Source organism: Abramis brama (genome assembly GCF_963993115.1).
Source record: "Abramis brama genome assembly, chromosome: 20".
NCBI classification, from domain to species: Eukaryota; Metazoa; Chordata; class Actinopteri; order Cypriniformes; family Leuciscidae; genus Abramis; species Abramis brama.
Genome location: NC_139982.1, coordinates 13244560 through 13264031, shown reverse-complemented (window position 1 = coordinate 13264031; position 19472 = coordinate 13244560). Strand labels below are relative to the sequence as shown.

The following is a 19472-nucleotide window of genomic DNA, read 5'->3' as shown; positions in this document are numbered from 1 at the left end:
ACTGGATCTCGCAGTTAGGCTACAGTGTTGCTTGATCAGGCTCGCGCTGCACTGGTCCAAACTGATAAACGGTCCACACAAACACAATAACGAGTAACTGTTAGCTCAGTTTCGTTTCGCTTACATTGCGTTTGCCAGTTGATGTTGTGCTCGCGCCTACATCCAGCGGGAGAACCCGAAGATGCGTGCACTGAAGGAACCGCACTAGCTCTGAGTCTCACCCGGTTCTTACTTCGGTATCCCATGTTGAACTCCTTCATATCGCCGGGACGATAATCCTCCGATCTGAAGTGAACGCTACACACGACCGCGTTTTCCGAAGCCGACGCGGAAGAGAAATCCCGTCTCTTCACCTGCACAACCCGCACCCAGGCACGAAAGATAGCACCGTCCTTTTTCCTGTTAGGAAACCGGTGGACTCGATGTCCTGACAGGCTGGAGTTTTTGCAAGCTCCACAAACACATAAATTTACCATGACGATGATAAATTGAAATACAAAAACTACTGAAAACACACTGTCTCACAACCGCTCTTACTGAATACCAACCCACTCTGCACTGAGCTGCGGCAGAGCACAGCACACGTCTCCCTCGTGTGACGTAAAATGACGCGATGTTGAAAAAAAAGCGGTTTGTACGAGCAGTCAAAGAAACGCTCACTTTATCTACTAAATTGGTGTCATTATGTCGTTTTAAAACATTTTAAATCCTGCATTATCTTTTCATATGGTATTTTCATACACGGTTATATATTCATTTAGATTTTTTTTTTACCTGCAAGTTGCTCTTTAAATGCACTTTGGTTACAGTCACGAAGATGTTTTTGATAACGGACTACAAATCCCACGTGCCCGGCCCGTATCCAGGAAGTAGTTCCCGTTGCTATCCAAACTTGCTGTCGAGTGAGGCTGAAGACACTCCGAATAATCACGTTGTTTAGGCTCAATAAGTAAGAAAATAATTAATATGTATGAAGATAGAACGCACATAGTATGACATAGTAAACTTTGAACATTTTACTTAATTCATTCAGTTTGCCGTTTTCTCTAAAACTGTCAACATTTATTTCAGGGCAGGAAAGCAAAGGTTGCAGATGTCGAGTGAAGCATCGCAGAAGAAGAGAGCCGACACTGTGAATGAGTTTATATCAAACCCTAAACCTCCTGCGGACCCCGATCTCTCTGACCTGATGATGGACCAACTGTGTCTCTCACCAGAAAAGTTGGTAAGCTCTCATTGTTGAGGCTGAACTTTAATGTTTAAATTGGGCGAAGGGCGATACATGTAAAAACGTTATATTATACTCTATATTTAGCGCAAAACCACCTGATGTTTATAGGTTAAATGTCTTTGATCCCCTCTCAGAAAATCCTGACTGGATCAGAAAATCTACAAGAAGTGAAGTCACTAGAGATGTGTGTTGACACCAGACAAGACACTTTAGACAACTTTGGTGAGATTTTTATTTGTTAAAATATACATTTTATTTATTCATTTAGAAAATGTAGCCTGTTTAACGTTATATATTTTAGATAATATATCTATTTTTACATTATGCTGGTATTAAGAATTTGGGGGAGCCACATGTTTTGTCATAAAAATCATGTCACATTGTAAAAAAAAAAGTAATGGTCCAAATGTGATTGATTGGGGTGTAGTTTGGATTGAAATGGCTGAATGGGTAATGAAGACAGTACCTTTTATGAAATCTGATGAACGTTTGTGTTTTTGTCCACTTGTCTCACAGGAATATACTTGCCTAAACTTACACAGCTGAAAATGAACAACAGTTTGATCTCATCTGTGCGGTAAGACCTCCATTTCCCTACATAAGTTACTTTGTTACATCCAGAAAGGAATAATTCACCCAAAAATTAAAAGTCTGTCATCAGTTACTTTCCCTCGTTCTAAACCCTGAATGACTTTCTTCCGTGGAACACAACAGAAGATATTTTGCAGAGTATTAATACTGCTCATTGCTATTAAAGGGTTAGTTCGCCCAAAAATGAAAATGTTGTCATCACTTACTCACCCTCAAGTTGTACCAAATCTGTATGAGTTTCTTTCTTCTACTGCGCAGAAAAGAAGATATTTTGAAGAATGTTGGTAACCAGAACATTCTTCAAAATATCTTCTTTTCTATCTTCTATCTATCTTCTTTTCAACAGAAGAAAGAAACTCATACAGGTTTGGAACAACACAAGGGTCAGTAATTTTCATTTTGGGGTGAATTATCCCTTTTACATGTACTTTTCAGATGGGAAGACAATGAAAATTTGGGGACTTGGATGTCTTTTACATGTCCTCACCCTCAAAAAACATCTACAACCATAAGAATAAACGAATATTTGCACAACAGACTACATTCAATTTCATAGAATAAACATGCAATTAATTCTTGAAATATAACACTATAGAGAGACGGAGTGCAATGATGGGAATGCAATGATGGCTTATTATTCTCAGTATTTCCTCAGGGATCTCGGGACCAGCCTGTCCCACCTGCAGGTCTTATGGCTGTCTCGATGCGGTCTGACCGACCTGGAGGGAGTTCCTGCTCTCGCCAGCTTAAAGGTATCAAACAACACTTAGAAGCAAAAGGTTACTGAATTGATTAAACTCTTTTTTTGGAAGGCACAGTAAAAGGTATTTGTTTTTCTAATGGGAACGTATTTTAATAGGAGAAGTATTAAAAAAATGTTTATTTTTTAAAACCTTTGAATAAAAGTAAAAGAGTCACCTAATACAGTAAACCACTCTTGCACTGTATTATGTTTTCCTCAGGAGCTGTATGTGGCGTATAACAGTATCTCAGACCTGACTCCAATCAGTATGCTGGATCACCTGGAGCTGTTGGACCTGGAGGGGAATGATGTCGATAATCTGGCTCAGTTGATGTATTTAGGCTGTTGTGGGAAGCTCAGAACGCTTTCACTGGAAGGAAACCCTGTGTGCACCTGTCCCAGTCCAGGCATGTCAGAGGTACATGAGTTTATACAGCAGATTATGGGCGGCATGTCTAATAGAGAATGAGAGAGATGAGGCTCAGCTTCTCTCTGTGGTGGACCAGACTAATGGTCCCGACAGATAATGATGTCTCCATATAGTCCATTAAATCATGGACTATACTTCATGTAATGCTGCCCCTCCCCATCCATATAGAAATGACACAATAATATGTTTGATATTAGAGACCCGAAATGGACAAGGGAAATGATTGATGTAAATATTGGTTCTGGGGCATTGCTACTTTTTGGCCGAGCAGAACAAAATAAGTCAGTAAAAACATTTGGTAACACTTTACAATAACGTTCCCATTTGTTAAACAATAGTTGCCATAAACTAATAATGAAAAATGCTTTTACAGTATTTATTAATCTTAGTTAAAGTTAATTTCAACATTTACATGTAGATTAAAATCAAATGTTGTATCTGTTAAGTTAACATTATTTAATGGACCTGAGCTAGCATGAACAACAATGAACAATTGCATTTGTATTAATTAAAAGATTAATAAATATTGTCACAAATGCATTGCTCATTGTTAGTGAATGTTAGTTAATACATTAAATAAAGTGAACTAATAGAGTAGGACCTAATTGTAAAGTGTTACCAATTATTTGCTGTTAGTATTGACCTGTTCATTCATTTAATTAAATATTATATTGGTATTTATTATCTCTTTCTTATTTATAAAATTTATATATTTTTGCAAGCATTTCATAAAAAATATAGTTAAAACAAATGTAGTTTTTAAAATATTTACATACTATTATAAATATTTTGAATTAGCTTTTCATTTTATATTTTCACTTTTCATTATAATTTTAGTTTTTTTTTATTCTTCTGTTTAGCTTTAATATTTTAAAATAAAAACTATTTTAGTTTTAGTAATTTTAGTACTTCAGTTTAAACATATTTTATTTCATTTAGCTGCCAAGGTAAAAAAAATATAATAATCTAATATTCATATTTTATTTTTATCTTTATTTTATATGTATGATTCATTTTACACATATCAACACTTTTATTTAGACTGAGTTCCTCTTATTTCTTTCAGTTTTTGGTTATGGTTGCAATTTTCTTACTGTTTTCAGTTTCAGGAATTACAAAACTGGGGCAAGTGTTCAGTGAGTGAACAAACTGCTTTGAATATTCATGAAGTGGTAAATGAAGTTCATTGAACGGTGCCCTCATTTGCTTTCTCTCTGTCTTTCACTCACTTCCTTTACTGCGGATGAAAACAGCCCTTTGCATTTCCTTTCACAGAAACAAGTGACTGATAACGATATAGATGTGCCCTACGTTCAAAAGTTTGGGGTCTTTTGGGTAAAGACAAGTCTTGTACTGTCACTTTTGATGAATTTAAAGCAACACTATGTAACATTTTTTTACCTTAAAATAATGTTTCCAAAATCGTTTCAGTAGTTCATCAAGTCGTAACAGGGTGAAAGGCACTTATGCCTCCGCTTTGCAGTCCTTTATCTGCTATAACCACACTATGTAAGATTGCCAGATCGGGTCGCATCTCTGTAGTTCTAATGAGACATAAAAAAACTACAAATCTGACTTGCTTTAACGGCAAGCGTTCGTTTCTGATGTCGCAATACATCATACTTTCATAAAATCATGCATCATACTCTACCTTGTCTGTGGACATCGTTCATTCCAAAGCCGGTGCTGGATAAACAGTGGGCGTGCGTGCGACAGTAGGCTAAATGATTTACGACAGCGGTAATGGACAATTCCGCTTCCAACCTGTAGGGGGACCGCAGAGGAAAAGTTCCATAGTGTTGCTTTAATATGTCCTTGCTGAATTAGTGTTAAAAAAAGATTTCTATTTAAAATAAATGCTGTTCTTTTGAACGCTCGATCAATAAATCCTGAAAAAAACTGGTCAACCGTTATTGTTTTTTGATGGCCGATGCCGATATCTTAGAGAGCAGGGTGGTAGATATATATATAGATATAACCAACAGGGCACTCAGTAATCTGGCAAGTTTCTGCGCAATGGGAAACATATTTTTTAAATAAAAGACAAGGTAACACTAATTTGAGTAATTTCACACAGTGAAAATTAGTTTAAAGTTTGTCGATTGTGCGACTCCAGTGAAGCTGAACTTTCCTGTCCGCATTCAGTTCACACGGACCGACCGTCACGCACAGTAACACGTTCATGCAGGCTACAAATGCACACTTCAAAATATCTGACAGCGGGATTTGACAAAGTCTGCAAGGTTTGTGAAATTAAATGTTTATAAGATATTCAAAGATTTGTTTAAATTGTATAAATGCGTATTTGCTAATTGCTGATGGTAAATGTTAAAGTATAATATAATAGTGTTTGCCTTTCTGTTACTATTACTAATAATATAAAAGCAAACATTATAATACTTTTTCATATACAGTTTACTTTCTTTGTTTAACAGTTCGATCCAGTAACATTAGTCAAAACTGTTTAACAGAGACCACAACTAATGAAGACGGAGAATGAAAGTGCTGTTTGCTCAGGTGCTGCTGTTCTCAGAGCCAGCGTTCTCAGCGCTGTCAAAATAAAAGTCCTGCTTCCAATTTATCGGCCAGACAGAAAAACTGATTGGCCGATGCCAATATTTAAAAAATGACAAATATCGGTGGTTGACCACTAAAAAGTATTATGTTTTCCACAAAAATATTGGAGAGGATCTATTACGCTTTTTTAAACAAAATTTTCATCTTTCTTTTGCTATTTTAGCATGAAAAATGTCAGCAAAGTTACAAAGTATAAAGCCACTCCAAAGGGAGTTATTCTCTATATATAACTCCCTAAAACATCTCGATTTAGTTTTCTTCTGAGAACGTACCACAAGGCATATGCAAAATAACCGAGTGAGGCCTGGTTGAGTTCAGTTAGGGGAGTGAGTGGGTAAGGGGAGTGACTTTTCCTAAACACACTCGAAGCATTTGACCAATCATAACACACTTGTCCAGCCAACCAATCAGAGCACATTGCACTTTTTAGAAGTAGGGGCTTCATAGAGACAGGAACTAACAGGTGTGCAACTAATTAGAAACCATGGCAACAAACTATGAACTAGAACTAGAAGGGAAAATCGTGACAAAGAAACTAAACAGAACATGACAACAAAACTATTAAACCAAACAAGATATGATAAAGAAACTAAACATGACATAACTGTGACATAACACCCCTCCCCAGGAAAGCGAGTCCTCATGCTGCACAAGTCCAACAGAGGAGGGAGGGAGGGGTTCTGGAGGTGGACGAGGATCTAGAGATAGACTTGACCATAGGGGCTGGTAGAAGGGAATACCAAGGCGGAGATGATGGAGAGAGGAGCCAGGGAGGAGGTGAAGGAGGGAGTAGATAGAAGATGACCCAGGGCAGAGCCAGGACAAAAGCCCACGGTGGAACTAATGGAGGGAGGAGCCAAGATGGAGCCAGGAGCCCGACCGACTGAGTTGAAGTCGTGATAGGAGGAGACCCAGGCAGAACCGAGGAGACGAAGACCCAAGGTGACACATAAGGTCCAGAGTACCGAGGTGGAGACGTGGGCTTGGCAGTTCCACCATTGTCCTCAGTAGGTGCGACAGAGGCTCGAGGTGGGGCTGAAGAATCCTCACAAAGCGGAGCTGACAGCTGAGAAGCCCAATGTGGATCCAGGCAGCTGGAAGGAACCATTGGAGGAGCCGAGGGGCTGAAGGTAAGGCCAAGGAACTGGATGGAGGAGGAGGGAGAGGGAGGTTGAGCGGGACCACCCGCAACAAAGGAGGCTCTGAGCTGGGCAGAACCAGTGGCAACAAAGGCGACTTGGAGCTGGTCTGACTTGGCGACTTGGAGCCCGACCGACTGAGTTGTAGTCGTGATAGGAAGAGACCCAGGCAGAACCGAGGAGATGAAGACCCAGGGTGACATAGAAAGTCTGGAGTGCCGAGGTGGAGACGCGGGCTTGGCGGTTTTGCCATTGTCCTCAGTCGGTTGCACAGAGGCTTGAGGTGGATCAGAAGGATCCTCACACCAAAGTGGAGCTGACAGCTGAAAAGCCCAACCTGGATCCGAGCAGCTGGAAGCAACCACTGGAGGAGCTGAGGGGCTAAAGGGAGACAGCGAAGGTGAGGCCAAGGAACTGGATGGCTTAGGAAGAGGAGGAGGGAGGTTGAGCGGGACCATCACCTGCAACGAAGGAGACTTTGAGCTGGGCAGAAACCATGCCAACAAAGGAGACTTTGAGCTGGGCAGAACCAATGGTGATGAAGGAGACTTGGAGCTGGTCTGACTTGGCGACTTGGACTGACTGAGTTGAAGTCGTGATAGGAAGAGACCCAGGCAGAACCGAGGAGATGAAGATCCAGGGTGACACAGAAGGTCTGGAGTACCAAGGCTTAGCTGAGGTGGAGACGTGAGCTGGTGTGATGCAATGACCACGAAGACGACTTGGAACTGGGCTGAACCAGAAGAGACGAAGGTGCTTGGGACTGGACAGGACCAGTGGAGACTGTAGACCATGAAACATTACATCAACCAACTCATCAAATAATACCTCAGAGGGGACTCAGCTCATTAAACGGCCCTCAGCGACGAGAGTGTGGACGGAATTCCAATCCATCCCATTGAACTCCACTAATATTCCCTCAATGACCTTATCAGGCTTCGCAATGGACTCGGGCTCTGGAACGAAATTGGCCTCTGGGAAATGCTGTGGCTCTTGTGTCATGGCTCAGAGTCTGCAGTGGGCTCTGGTTTGTGATCTGCAGGCATGGCTGAAGGCTAGCTGGGATCTGGGTCTGGCGTGGACTGTGGAGTCGGGTCTGGTGATGTCCTCATCAATGGGGCAGACGGTGAACGGTGAGGCACACTGAGCCAGCACCCACTCCACATAGGCAGCGAAGCTCCTTTCCATGGGCAAGTGTGCCTTGAACCAGGTGCATGTAGCAAATCCAATAAAGAGAGGCAGAATGATGATGAAAAACAAATTTAATTAACAAAGAAAGCGAGAACACACTACCATAAACTCAACTCAACTCAATGTTTATTTATATAGCACTTTAATTTAAACTTTATTTAAACTGTATTCAGTTTATTTGAAAAACTGAGGGTTTACCAAAGTGCTGTACAAGCATAATCTAAAAATAAAATAACACAACAAAACAAAAAGCAAACACATTAAACAAAACAAGATCATAAAAACTTAAAAAATGACTATAAAAATTTAAAAAATGAGTTTTAAGACTGGATTTAAAAGCTGAAAGTTATTGGGCCTGCCTAACATTTAGGGGCAAGTTATTCCAGAGCTTTGGGGCCGCAACTGCAAAAGCACGGTCACCCCTACTTTTCAGCCGTGCTCATGCAGCTGTATTAAATCAGAGAGATATTTTGGTACTAAATCATTTAATGATTTAAAAACTAAAACTAGAATCTTAAAATTGTTTCTAAAACACACAGGAAGCCAGTGAAGAGAGGCCAGTATGGGTGTAATATGTTCTCACTTGCTCGTCCCTGTCAACAAGCGAGCAGCAGCATTCTGTACCATCTGTAAGCGTTATAGGGCAGTCTGACTAATACCCATATAGAGGCGATTACAGTAGTCAAGGCATGTTGAAATAAAAACATGTATAACCCTTTCAAAATCATTAAAAGACAAAAAAGACTTGACTTTCGAAAATTGGCTAAAAATTGGTAATTGCCTAAAAAAAAATATTGCCTAAATTAATCTATTTATCCAGTTTAGACTCACTGTCTATTATAACACCCAGGTTTTTTACAGTAGGCTTCACATATGTTTTTATAGCACCCAAATCCAAATCAGGAAACTCACAGGCACCCCCAGGTTCAAATATTATGACTTTTGTTTTTCCTTCATTACATTTAAAAAAATGTTAGGCCATCCAGGCTTTAATATCCTTTAGACAGCGCAACAATGATACTATTGAGTTAGCATCTTTCCGTTTCAGAAGCAGATAGAGCTGCGTATCATCTGTGTAGCAGTGAAATGAGATGCCATACTTCTTAAAAATAGACCCTAGAGGAAGTATATATAAGGAAAATAGGATTGGCCCAAGAATGGAGCCTTGGGGAACTCCACATGAAAAAGATGCCGAGGAGGACACAAAATCCCCAAGGCGAACAGAAAATCTTCTTTCAGACAAGTAAGACCTATCAAATTCCGTCATGTAAATAGTGAATCTGCCATGGCGCGAGTGCAGCTGGCATTTAAAGGGAATGGGAGATGAGACTCTGATTGGTTTAACGCACGTAAATCCCAAAACACACCCATTACTCATTAAGAGAATAGGGACAACCCTTTTAGACCATACGCCTGGCGCGCCGACCATTTTTCCCGTTGTTAAACTAGCAAAAGTGGATTTGGACACGCCCAAAGTGAACTTGCACCCTGCGTTTTAGACCATGCACTTAGATCTTTAAAATAGGGCCCCATGTTTACTTAAAAAAGGACTGCATTTGTATAAATACAACTTTCTCTAATATTTTGGAAAGAAACGGAAGTTTAGAGATAGGTCTGAAATTATCTAATACCAAAGTATCCAAATTTGATAAACTTCAAAGACTAAAACAGAACTGAGGAAACTGAGGGCTTAAATACACAGAGGACGGTAATCAAAGAAATATGGAACAGATGTGCAACTAATCCGAAACCGTGGTAGCAAACTACGAACTAGAACTCAGTCAAAGCAGTGACGGAAAACCATGACAAAGAAACTATTAAACTAAACAAGACATGATAAAGAAACTGAACATGAAATGCAACAATGTAACGTGAAAAATATATGTATATATTTTTTTTTGTAACATTCAAGCATGAAAACCCATATTAGTAGACCCCAAAAAACAAGACCTTGTAAAAGGGCATAATATGGCTTCTTTAAGCACCACAACTGTTTTCAACATTTATAATAACTAGTGCAGTGCCCGTGCAAAATTTATAGATAGATAGATAAGAAATAAGTTGCCACCATAATGTGACTGTTAGCAGTTCCTAGGGTTTTCTGGGTGGGTTGCTACAGTGTTTCAGCTAGAACAACACAAACTACACTTGTATTCCAGATAGATTCATCACATTTGGTTTGTGTGTTTGATGAACAGGTATTAGACTACAGCTACAGGTCTGCGGTCCGTGAGATTATCCCTCAGCTGAGCTTCCTCGATGACGTACCTGCTGAAGAGGACAAACCTCAATGCTGTAGAACTTCACAGCAGGATTGGACTCTTCTCAAAGAATCGATCAAAGACGGTTCAGTTAATGATGGCCTGGAGAACACAAATACAGATAGAGGTAAAGACAAGCAGTTGCTGCCAAGACTGTCTGAAGACTGTTTCAGCAGCACTTGATATGCTTAAGAATGTTTCGCTCCATTAGAAGAGAGATGTGTCAGTGTGTGCGGCGTCAGACCTGCTTCAGCCCAGCCTCTCGATCTGAGAATCTCCCCCAGGCCAGGCAGTGCCAGACCTCTTCCTTCCTGCAGCGGGTCGAGACCAGGGTCGCCTGGCTTTGACATCGCCATCTTGAACCACGAGGCCAGTGATCTAACTAAAGGTAAAACTCCTGCATTATTTTGACACACAGAGCTGTACGATTCATTGAAATAAAATAGTGTGGTTATCAATCACAAAGTCTATGCATTTATTTATATGTTGTGTGTTTCAGCAATGTGTTCGCTTAAACACAAGCAGTTCATGATCCAATGTTTTCAGTGTCTCAGAGTGGCTCAGTGTGCAGTAAATGCTTCTCCACACAGAATCATCTCTGCATGTACTCTGAATTTGTCACTTATGACATGCATTTGGAAACTTGCGGCAACAATTTTTCCAATAATAATAATAATAATAATAATATTTATTATTATTATTATTATGTTATGGTCAAACTGATATAGAATCATTGTGCCAACAATTTTCCCAGACTTGCAGTGAGAAGTTGTCAAGAAGCTTTAAGGGCTCCCTGCAGTCTTCCTCCAAAATAAAAACTTGATGGTTTAACATTGAAAATGAAGAAATTAAGAGTCACAAAAATATTAGTATTGTGATATAAAAATAATAAATAAATAAATTATTATTATCATTATATTAATTTATTTATTCATTTCATAAATACTTTTTATTAAAATAAAATATTAAAACAGTAATATTTCTTATTTTGTTTAATAGAAATAATAATAATTGTAGCAAATTTGGGAAATTTGGGGAAAAGGGAAATAGGAATGATTCATTTTAACATGTTATAATTAAATATAAATATTTGGATTAGTTAATAGTATTAACTTGATGTTGCAGAGTGGTTCCCAAACTCGGGTATGTGAGCTGACAGAGGGGGTCCCGCGCGAACAAAATTAACATTGAATGTACGATACTTTCACAATGCAGTCTCGAAAGAAAGTCTTGATGGTTCGGTAGTTCGATGGTGGTGAAGTTATGGAAGTAAAATAATGCCAAATGTGTTTGAAACAAAAAGCTTGTTGAATTGGACTAATTGGAAAAAAATGCATTGCACTAACCGTGCTTGGATTTTAATGCATTTTATTTTTAGGACTTTATGGGCTAAAATTCAGCCTGGTTGTAGCTATATTTAAGATGTGAATATTTCAATTAAAAATTTCAAACGCATTTTCATTATTAAAAATTCAATAATCCATATTCACCTTTCAGATTTCCCTTCCTAAATATTTATTTAAACATTTGTTTAAAAATACAACCTATAATATTCGACAGGCAATTTTCACTTATATAAATTCGTTTCCACAAATTCAGTGGTTCAAATTCGGCAGAAAATTAACATTTCACATCTGGGAACTGCAGGAATATCAGTAGAGTACCGATATATAATCTTAGTCGGCCTCACCAGCAGGTGGTGCAAGCGCGTGTTGACGAAGACCAGAGCAACAGGCAGAGAGACTCATTCATTCACAAAAACTGATTTACAGAAATGGAGCAAGTGGTAAGATTATGTAATGATTATCAGGGCCAGTATATATATATATGAAATAGCTGATTAAGACACAAAAGCTGTTTATGTCAATGTCTTCACTGTTACTTTCACTTTCTCTCTATTGATTTTCCTGCAGTTCCCGGATGTGAAACGTGGAATTTTCTGCCGAATTTGAACCACTGAATTTGTGTAAGCGAAAATAAAATGGACAGAAAATTGCCTGTTGAATATTACAGGTTGTATTATTAAACAGACCGAATATTTTGGAAGTGAAATTTGGAAGGTGAATATAGATTATTCAAATTTTAATAATGAAAATGTGTTTGAAATATTTTAAATTGAAATATTCACAGCTTAAATATACAACCAGGTTGAATTTGACTCAATAAAGAGTCCTCTCTCCCAAGTGGAAAGTTGCATGGCTTGTAACTTTGAGGCCCAATGAAGAGGGTGTAATTTCAAGCGGTAAAAGTTTCTTTGTTTGGAAGAATCTCATTTGCATGATCAGAGTGGGCTGGCAGTTTTGTGTCCCTTCATACTCTGATTAATATAACAAGCATACAATTACATTATGAGGAGGTGATATAAACCAGTGGGTAGAGAGAGTTAAACAAGGATTATTTTGATACGAGGCATGATACCAAGAGGGTTACATTATCCAGTAGTTCTATCATAAGGCATGCATACAACAGTATACAATACAAAAAAGACCATATATAAAACATTAATAATACACATAATGTCCTAGAAAGATTTGTCAATGAGTTAATGGATAGAAGTCCATTTTGTGTTTCTTTAATGGCCTGTGATGCTGCATGTGACTTCATGATTTGCATGTGTGCGTGAGCTTCTGCTTCTGCTAGGACCTTTGGTCTTGAGGGGGAGTCTTACAACTCCCAAGTGGATTATTTATTAAATATAACAAATAATTGTGTGTTTGATCTGTCCAGCCGTTAGTCTGGCTATCACCAGACCAAGCTCAATCTTTTAAGATTGAACATTAGTCTGGGGAGTCTGCTCTGTATTTTCTACTGCACACGAGGCGTGATCAATGGGCATAGTTGATAGTCCTTCAACCAATCAGACCAACGATCCGGGTGACGTACTTTGCAGAGCGATGCGAAAACTCCAGGCAGGAAACGTGTCAACAAATTTGTTGGTTTGTAGCATTGAGCAGCGGTTTGCAGAAGCAGCGATGGCATCGAGCGATTTTTGCAGGTTGTGCAAAAAAAAACATGAAAGTGAGTGGTATTTGCACTCGAGCAATTTGTTTGCTAAACTAAAGAAGCCATTGAGCATCATCGAGAGGTTAAAAGGAATTGGATTGACGGTCGTGCGAGAGACGGGTAAATCAGATAGAGTGTGCCTGCCGTCGCTTCTCTATCGTCACCGTGTTAAACCCACCAATAGCGCGCCAGGTGGATAAGCCAGTTTGTGATTGGTCCCCGCAGATTTGTAACGGAAGACGGATAGAAAAATGTACAGGTTTCCAGCCTGAGCTGCAGGGCGAAATTAAATCACCGGCAGACCGGGCTGGGTTTACCCATTCTATCCAGCCGCTACATAATACATGAATAATATTACAATAGTAATATTTATAATATGTGTGTAATATCACATATTTACTGGTTTCTGGTACATGTTATAAAGTGATGCGTGAAAGGTGACGTTTCCACAGGTGCTGGCAGTGTTCTCTGTGGGAATCCACTACAGGTTGTTCGAGTACGAAGACAGAAAACAAAGGTGAATCTGTTCATACTGATCCATATACTGTACATGAAGCATTAACGGAAATATAATTAGGTATTAAAGACCCCATGAAAACATTTTTTTCCCATCTGCTCAGCTCAGCTCACCACGGCTCAGCAGTTACGTTCCTGAACACACATATGACTATGAAGAGTCGAGCAGTGAGGACCGTAGGGATGTTTTTGCTGAGCTCAGAAGCTGGAGGATTGAGCACAAGAAGTACTGAAACTCCTCTAACACACACACATACACTTTGCTTCCTGTTACAATGTGGTACAATGGACACTGCGTTGACTTCCGACAGACATCTGTTGGCTATTGAGGACCGGCAGCCGCAGGTAATGAGAATCCACCACAGTGATGATGACTATGATGATGAAGGTTGCCACAGACATAGTTTCAGCAGTGATGACATCACTAAAGACAGAACTGTCTGCAGAGACACAAGCTCTCCTGATTCGTCCTTTCAGTCTCCCTCACCAGGTAAGTAACGTTATTCCTCTCAATAATAAATATTATAAATGATACTCATGTGTTTCTTCACGTTTATTTTATTTTATTTTTATTTTTTCTTACAGAATCTCCCGAGATGTTGAGACTAACCTCTTCATCGGGCTGTTCCATGTCTCCCTCACCTCCACTCTCTGCAGCAGCTCCCCCTGCTGGCCGGAGGATAACACAGATCCGCACCAGGAGACTCAGACCTCATTATGCTGACATCAGTAAACCCAGACCATCAGAGGAGACTCCTGGGCCTGATCTCAAAAACCTGTGTCCCCAGAGTATTATGACTGTATCACCTCAAATATTCCACAAACCTCATAGACCCTCTGCTAGTCCTGCGGTCTCCCCTCTTAGAGCGCAACGGTATATTCCCGTCATTTCTTTTAAACTTCATATTTGTGTGAACTATTACTTTAACAAAGGCACTTCTGACTACAGTATATTCTCCCAATTTAGGTCAGAGGATACTAGGAATCATCAATACTCTGACATCCAGCACAAACCAACAACACTCTCTAACACATTTAAAAAACTGACACCCAGATGTCCACAAACAGCCAATGCTGCACTGCAGAGGCTTCCAGGACGAAACCTCCTGCCTGCTCGAAGAAACACACACTTGGAATGATGGATTGTGGGTCAGTGTGAGACAACGGGTCTTCGCAGGCCCGCTGTCCGGTGAAAATGGGTTCGCAAAAAATAAAAAATAAAAATAAATGATGATGGCAATTCTTGCACTGATGTTAGGTGTAAAGTGCTGTTTACTAACAGTGCTCGAGAGGTGAAACAGTCCCAGAGGGAAAAAAAATGACCAAAGCTATAAACAAAAGTAACAAATAAGTGAAAGATGGCAAACAAAACTGCACAAAAATAACAAAAAAAATATATGAATCTATATACACACAAACTTCCTCAAGGGTAAGAATTGCCGATAGAAGTAACACAACATGAAAGACCGGCAACACAGACGCTGACAAACACTGAACACATGCAAGTATTAATGTAATAAACTAAACGAAAATCAAAAGACAACAGATGTGTGTGTTGTTATGGGGGGGGGGGGTGAAAACCGGTGTGAAAACCAGCGTGCTAATGGCACGTGTGTGCACCCACATCGCCCCAGCAGGGAATGGAGGAACGAGGTAAGATGAGGTGTGTATATTTGTGTGTGTGTGTGTGTGTGCTGCGCTAACCAACAGGGACAGGTCACTCTGTCACACCACCTCCCCCCTCTCCAGCCCGCAAACTGACTGGATTCCGAGACGTAGTCGGCTATTTTGTTTTGGAGTCCAGGTCGATGTCTGACCTCAAACTGGTAAGGTTGCAGGGAGAGATACCATCTGGTCACATGAGAATTATGATCTTTCATCGTGTGAATCCACGTCAGGGCTCTGTGATCTGTCTCTAGGGTAAACTCTCTCCCTAGCAGGTAGTATCGGAGGCTCTCCAAGGTCCACTTGATTGCCAGACCTTCCTTCTCCACTGTGGAGTACCGGGTTTCTCTTGGCAGCAACTTCCTGCTCAGGAATGCAATGGGCCTCTCTTCACCCACATCTACCTGGGCCAGGACGGCACCTATTCCCACAGCAGAGGCATCTACCTGAACAATGAACACCTTTGTGAAATCTGGACTTTTGAGTACTGGGCCAGAACACATCTGCTCCTTCAGTGTGTTGAAGGCTACTTCACACTCCTCAGTCCAGATAATCGGGTTCTTGACGTTCTTGCAGAGCAGGTTGGTCAACGGGACTGCGGTGGAAGAGAAGTTGGGGATGAAGCGTCGATACCACCCCACAAGTCCCAAGAAGGATCGGACCTCCTTCTTTGTCTTTGGTCTTGGGCTGCGTCGAACAGCTTCTACCTTGTCCACTTGAGGTTTTAGCTCTCCATTTCCCGGGTCGTAACCAAAGTAGTTGGTCTCTGACTTTGCCCACTCGCATTTAGCCATGTTTAAAGACAGGCCAGCCTCTTGGATCTTGCTCAGGGCCTTTTGAGGTGTAGAAGATGGTCCTCCCAGGTCACACTGTATATGACAACATCATACAGGTATGCCGCTGACCATTCCTCACAGCCTTGGAGGACTTGGTCCATCAGTCGTTGGAACATTGCAGGTACCCCATGCAGCCCGAACGGTAGGACTGTAAACTGATCTAGCCCCAGCGGGGTCCGGAATGCAGTGTAAGGTCTGGACGCCTCCTTCAGGGGTACTGGCCAAATCCCTTTACATAAGTCAAAGGTTGTAATGTACCTGGCTTGGCCGATCCTCTCCAGAAGATCGTCAATGCGTGGCATTGGATATGCATCAAATCTTGACTGAGCATTCAGCTTTCTGAAGTCAATGCAGATGCGTAAGGTGTCATATTTCTTCGGGACGATAACAATTGGGCTGCTCCACTCACTCTTGGAGGGTTCAATAACTCCCAACTCCAGCATCTTCTCGATCTCTGCCTTCAGGGGTGCCACCAGCCTCTCAGAAATATGATATGGCCGCTGTCGTGAAGGTGTTTGATCTAGAAGGTGGATTTGGTGCTGTACCATGTTAGTCCGCCCAGGCCTCTGATGGAACAATGAGAGGTACCACCCCAGAAGGTGGTGCAGCTCAGCCTGTTTGGATTCTTCCAGATGAAGCAGATCAACGCCTGCTGGCTGTGCTGACTCTCCCACCTTCGGTTCTGGTTGTTCATCCCCCTGATCCTCTTCCACTTCACGAATCAGCAGCGATGATTGCTGGTTTGCTCTTTCCATTCTTTCAGCAGATTAAGGTGGTAAGTCCTGTGTAGCCTTGCCCTTGTCGGGGTGATGAATCTCATACGTCACTGGTCCCATCTTGCGAACGACGCTGTAGGGTCCTTGCCACTTCATCAGCAGTTTGTTCGTAGATGTTGGGAGCAGTAACAAAACCTTTTGTCCAGGTTGCAGATCTGAGGTCCCACAATATCCATGGTGATGCGCTGAAAGTGGACAGATATAACAAGTGGACAGATCGGCTGGCTGGTGTACTGCCTGTCGGTTGGTGAGTCGAGTTCTCTCTGGTAAGGTGTGCTTCTGCGCTGTGCTGGCGTTGGAAGCTCCATCCGTGGACTCTCGAAATCACTCGACACCTCAGCTGGCCGGACAACTTGCAGAATCGATTCCCGCAGACTCTGTAGCTCCATTACATAGCGTTGCTCTCTTTGCTCTTGTGCGCTCAGGAAGTCTCGCATCACAGCAGTCATCCCTCCACTAGATGTTGCAGCCGCGGAGACGGGTCTGACTTGAGGTGACGTGGACTTGGGACGAAACAGTGGGAGATCCTCTTCTGTCTCCTCCTCCGTAGACTCCACAGTGTCCCAGGCTACCTTCTCCTCAACCATAGCTTTGGTCTGGGAACGAAGCCCCACTCTAGGCTTCCTGCCTCTCGGTGCAGTCTTGCGAGTAGCCATCCCATTTCTGACACCAAATGTGAGACAAAGGGTCTTCGCAGGCCCGCTGTCCGGTGTAAAAAAAATAATAAAAAAATAGATGATGGCAATACTCGCAGTGATGTTAGGTATAAAGTGCTGTTTATTGACAGTGCTCGAGAGGTGAAACAGTCCCAGAGGGGAAAAAAAAGACCAAAGCTATATAAAAAGTAACAAATATTTTTGGCAAAAAAAATGGCTAACAAAAAATGGCTAACAAAACTGCACAAAAAGAACAACGAAAAAATATGAATCTATATACACACAAACTTCGTCAAGGGTAAGAATTGCTCACGGCACTACAGTTGCACGCTCGCTCGCCAGGTTAACTGACCGCATAGATTAGTTTGGGGCTCCTTTTTATAGTCCAAGCCCCGCCCCTTTAGTTAAAACCATTACAAACATTGGTGAGGTAAGTATATAATTATGTACATTTTCCAATATCCCATATATATATATACATATATATATATATACATAAATTAACGAAATCAGAAACAAAATGCAGACAAAATAACAAATACAAATATAGACGAATAATAATAAACACATAACAATAATGCCACATTTACATAATCCCCCTTATTAACACAAACAATGGACGAGCCGACTTCCGGTTGTTTTGGCCCGACACATGGGATGGAAATGGTGTGCCCCAGCAAGGAACGGAGGAACGAGGTAAGATGATATGTGTATGAATGTATGTATGTGTGTGTGTGTGTAAGTGCTGCGCTAACCAACAGGGACAGGTCACTCTGTCACAGATTAGGTCATAGGCCTACATAAGACATGTAAAGTTTCTCATTATTACGAGATGTTAAGTCATAATTCTGAGAAAGTTTCTCATTATTACGAGATGTTAAGTCATTATGAGAAAGTTTCTCATTATTATGACTTAAAGAATCTTTTTTTTTTTTACTCAACCGTGGCGGAAACGGGCTTCCATAGTTTTGAATATTCAATCCCTTACTTCAAAAGCACTTATTCTTAATGATATGATTACAGACTATAACCTAGATGTGCTGTGTTTGACAGAAACCTGGCTAAAACCAAACGATTACATTACTTTAAATAAGTCCACCCCCCAAGGTTACGGTTATAAACATGAACCTCGTCTGAAAGGCGGAGGGAGATGTTGCTGTAATTTATAGTAATATTTTTAGAATTACTAAGAAGTCTAGTTTCAAATATAATTCTTTCGAAGTGTTGGTGCTTCATGTAACAATATCTAGTGTAAATGATAAATCATATTTGAGATTTGTGCTGGCTACTGTATACAGGGCACCATACAGACTTTATCAAAGAATTTGATGACTTTCTATCAGAGTTAGTACTGGCTGCAGATAAAGTCCTAATTGTTGGTGATTTTAATATGCATCAATATTGACATTGATGCCGTTGAAATTCTGCAGCAGAGCAATGACATCTCGACAACTAGATCATTATCTAGTCTCTTGTAAACTTCATTTAGCCAAGGCTGCAAAGCCAACTTTGTGTTACAAATATGTTAGACCTATCACTTCTGCCACTAAAGATTGCTTTATTAATAATCTTTCTGATCAGTTTCATCATCTCAGCATCCCAGATAGCTTAGAAGAACTCGATATTGCGACAGAAACTTTTAACTCTCTTTTCCAGCACTTTAGACACAGTTGCTCCTTTGCGCTTTAAGAAGATTAAAGACAATAGTCCAATGCCGTGGTACAACGAGCACACTGAAAAATGGAGCGCAACTGGAACAAAACAAAACTAGAAGTATTTCGCATTTCATGGAAAGAGAGCTCGATTGCATACAGAGAGGCCTTAAAAGCTGCTAGATCTGCTTATTTTTCAACCCTAT

General features: G+C 40.7%; 1 protein-coding gene across 1 annotated transcript; it reads left to right on the top strand.

The window, feature by feature from the left end:
- The first annotated feature begins 831 nt into the window (after positions 1-831).
- On the top strand, positions 832-15209 carry lrrc56 (leucine rich repeat containing 56). The gene is made up of 13 exons (XM_084095434.1): positions 832-949; positions 1072-1225; positions 1366-1453; positions 1748-1808; positions 2478-2574; positions 2785-2982; positions 10100-10289; positions 10374-10550; positions 13618-13682; positions 13786-13907; positions 13993-14171; positions 14267-14555; positions 14649-15209. Exons 2-13 carry the CDS (start codon positions 1094-1096, stop codon positions 14818-14820), a joined length of 1770 nt encoding a protein of 589 aa, XP_083951560.1. The 5' UTR covers positions 832-949; positions 1072-1093; the 3' UTR covers positions 14821-15209.
- Positions 15210-19472: the final 4263 nt, after the last annotated feature.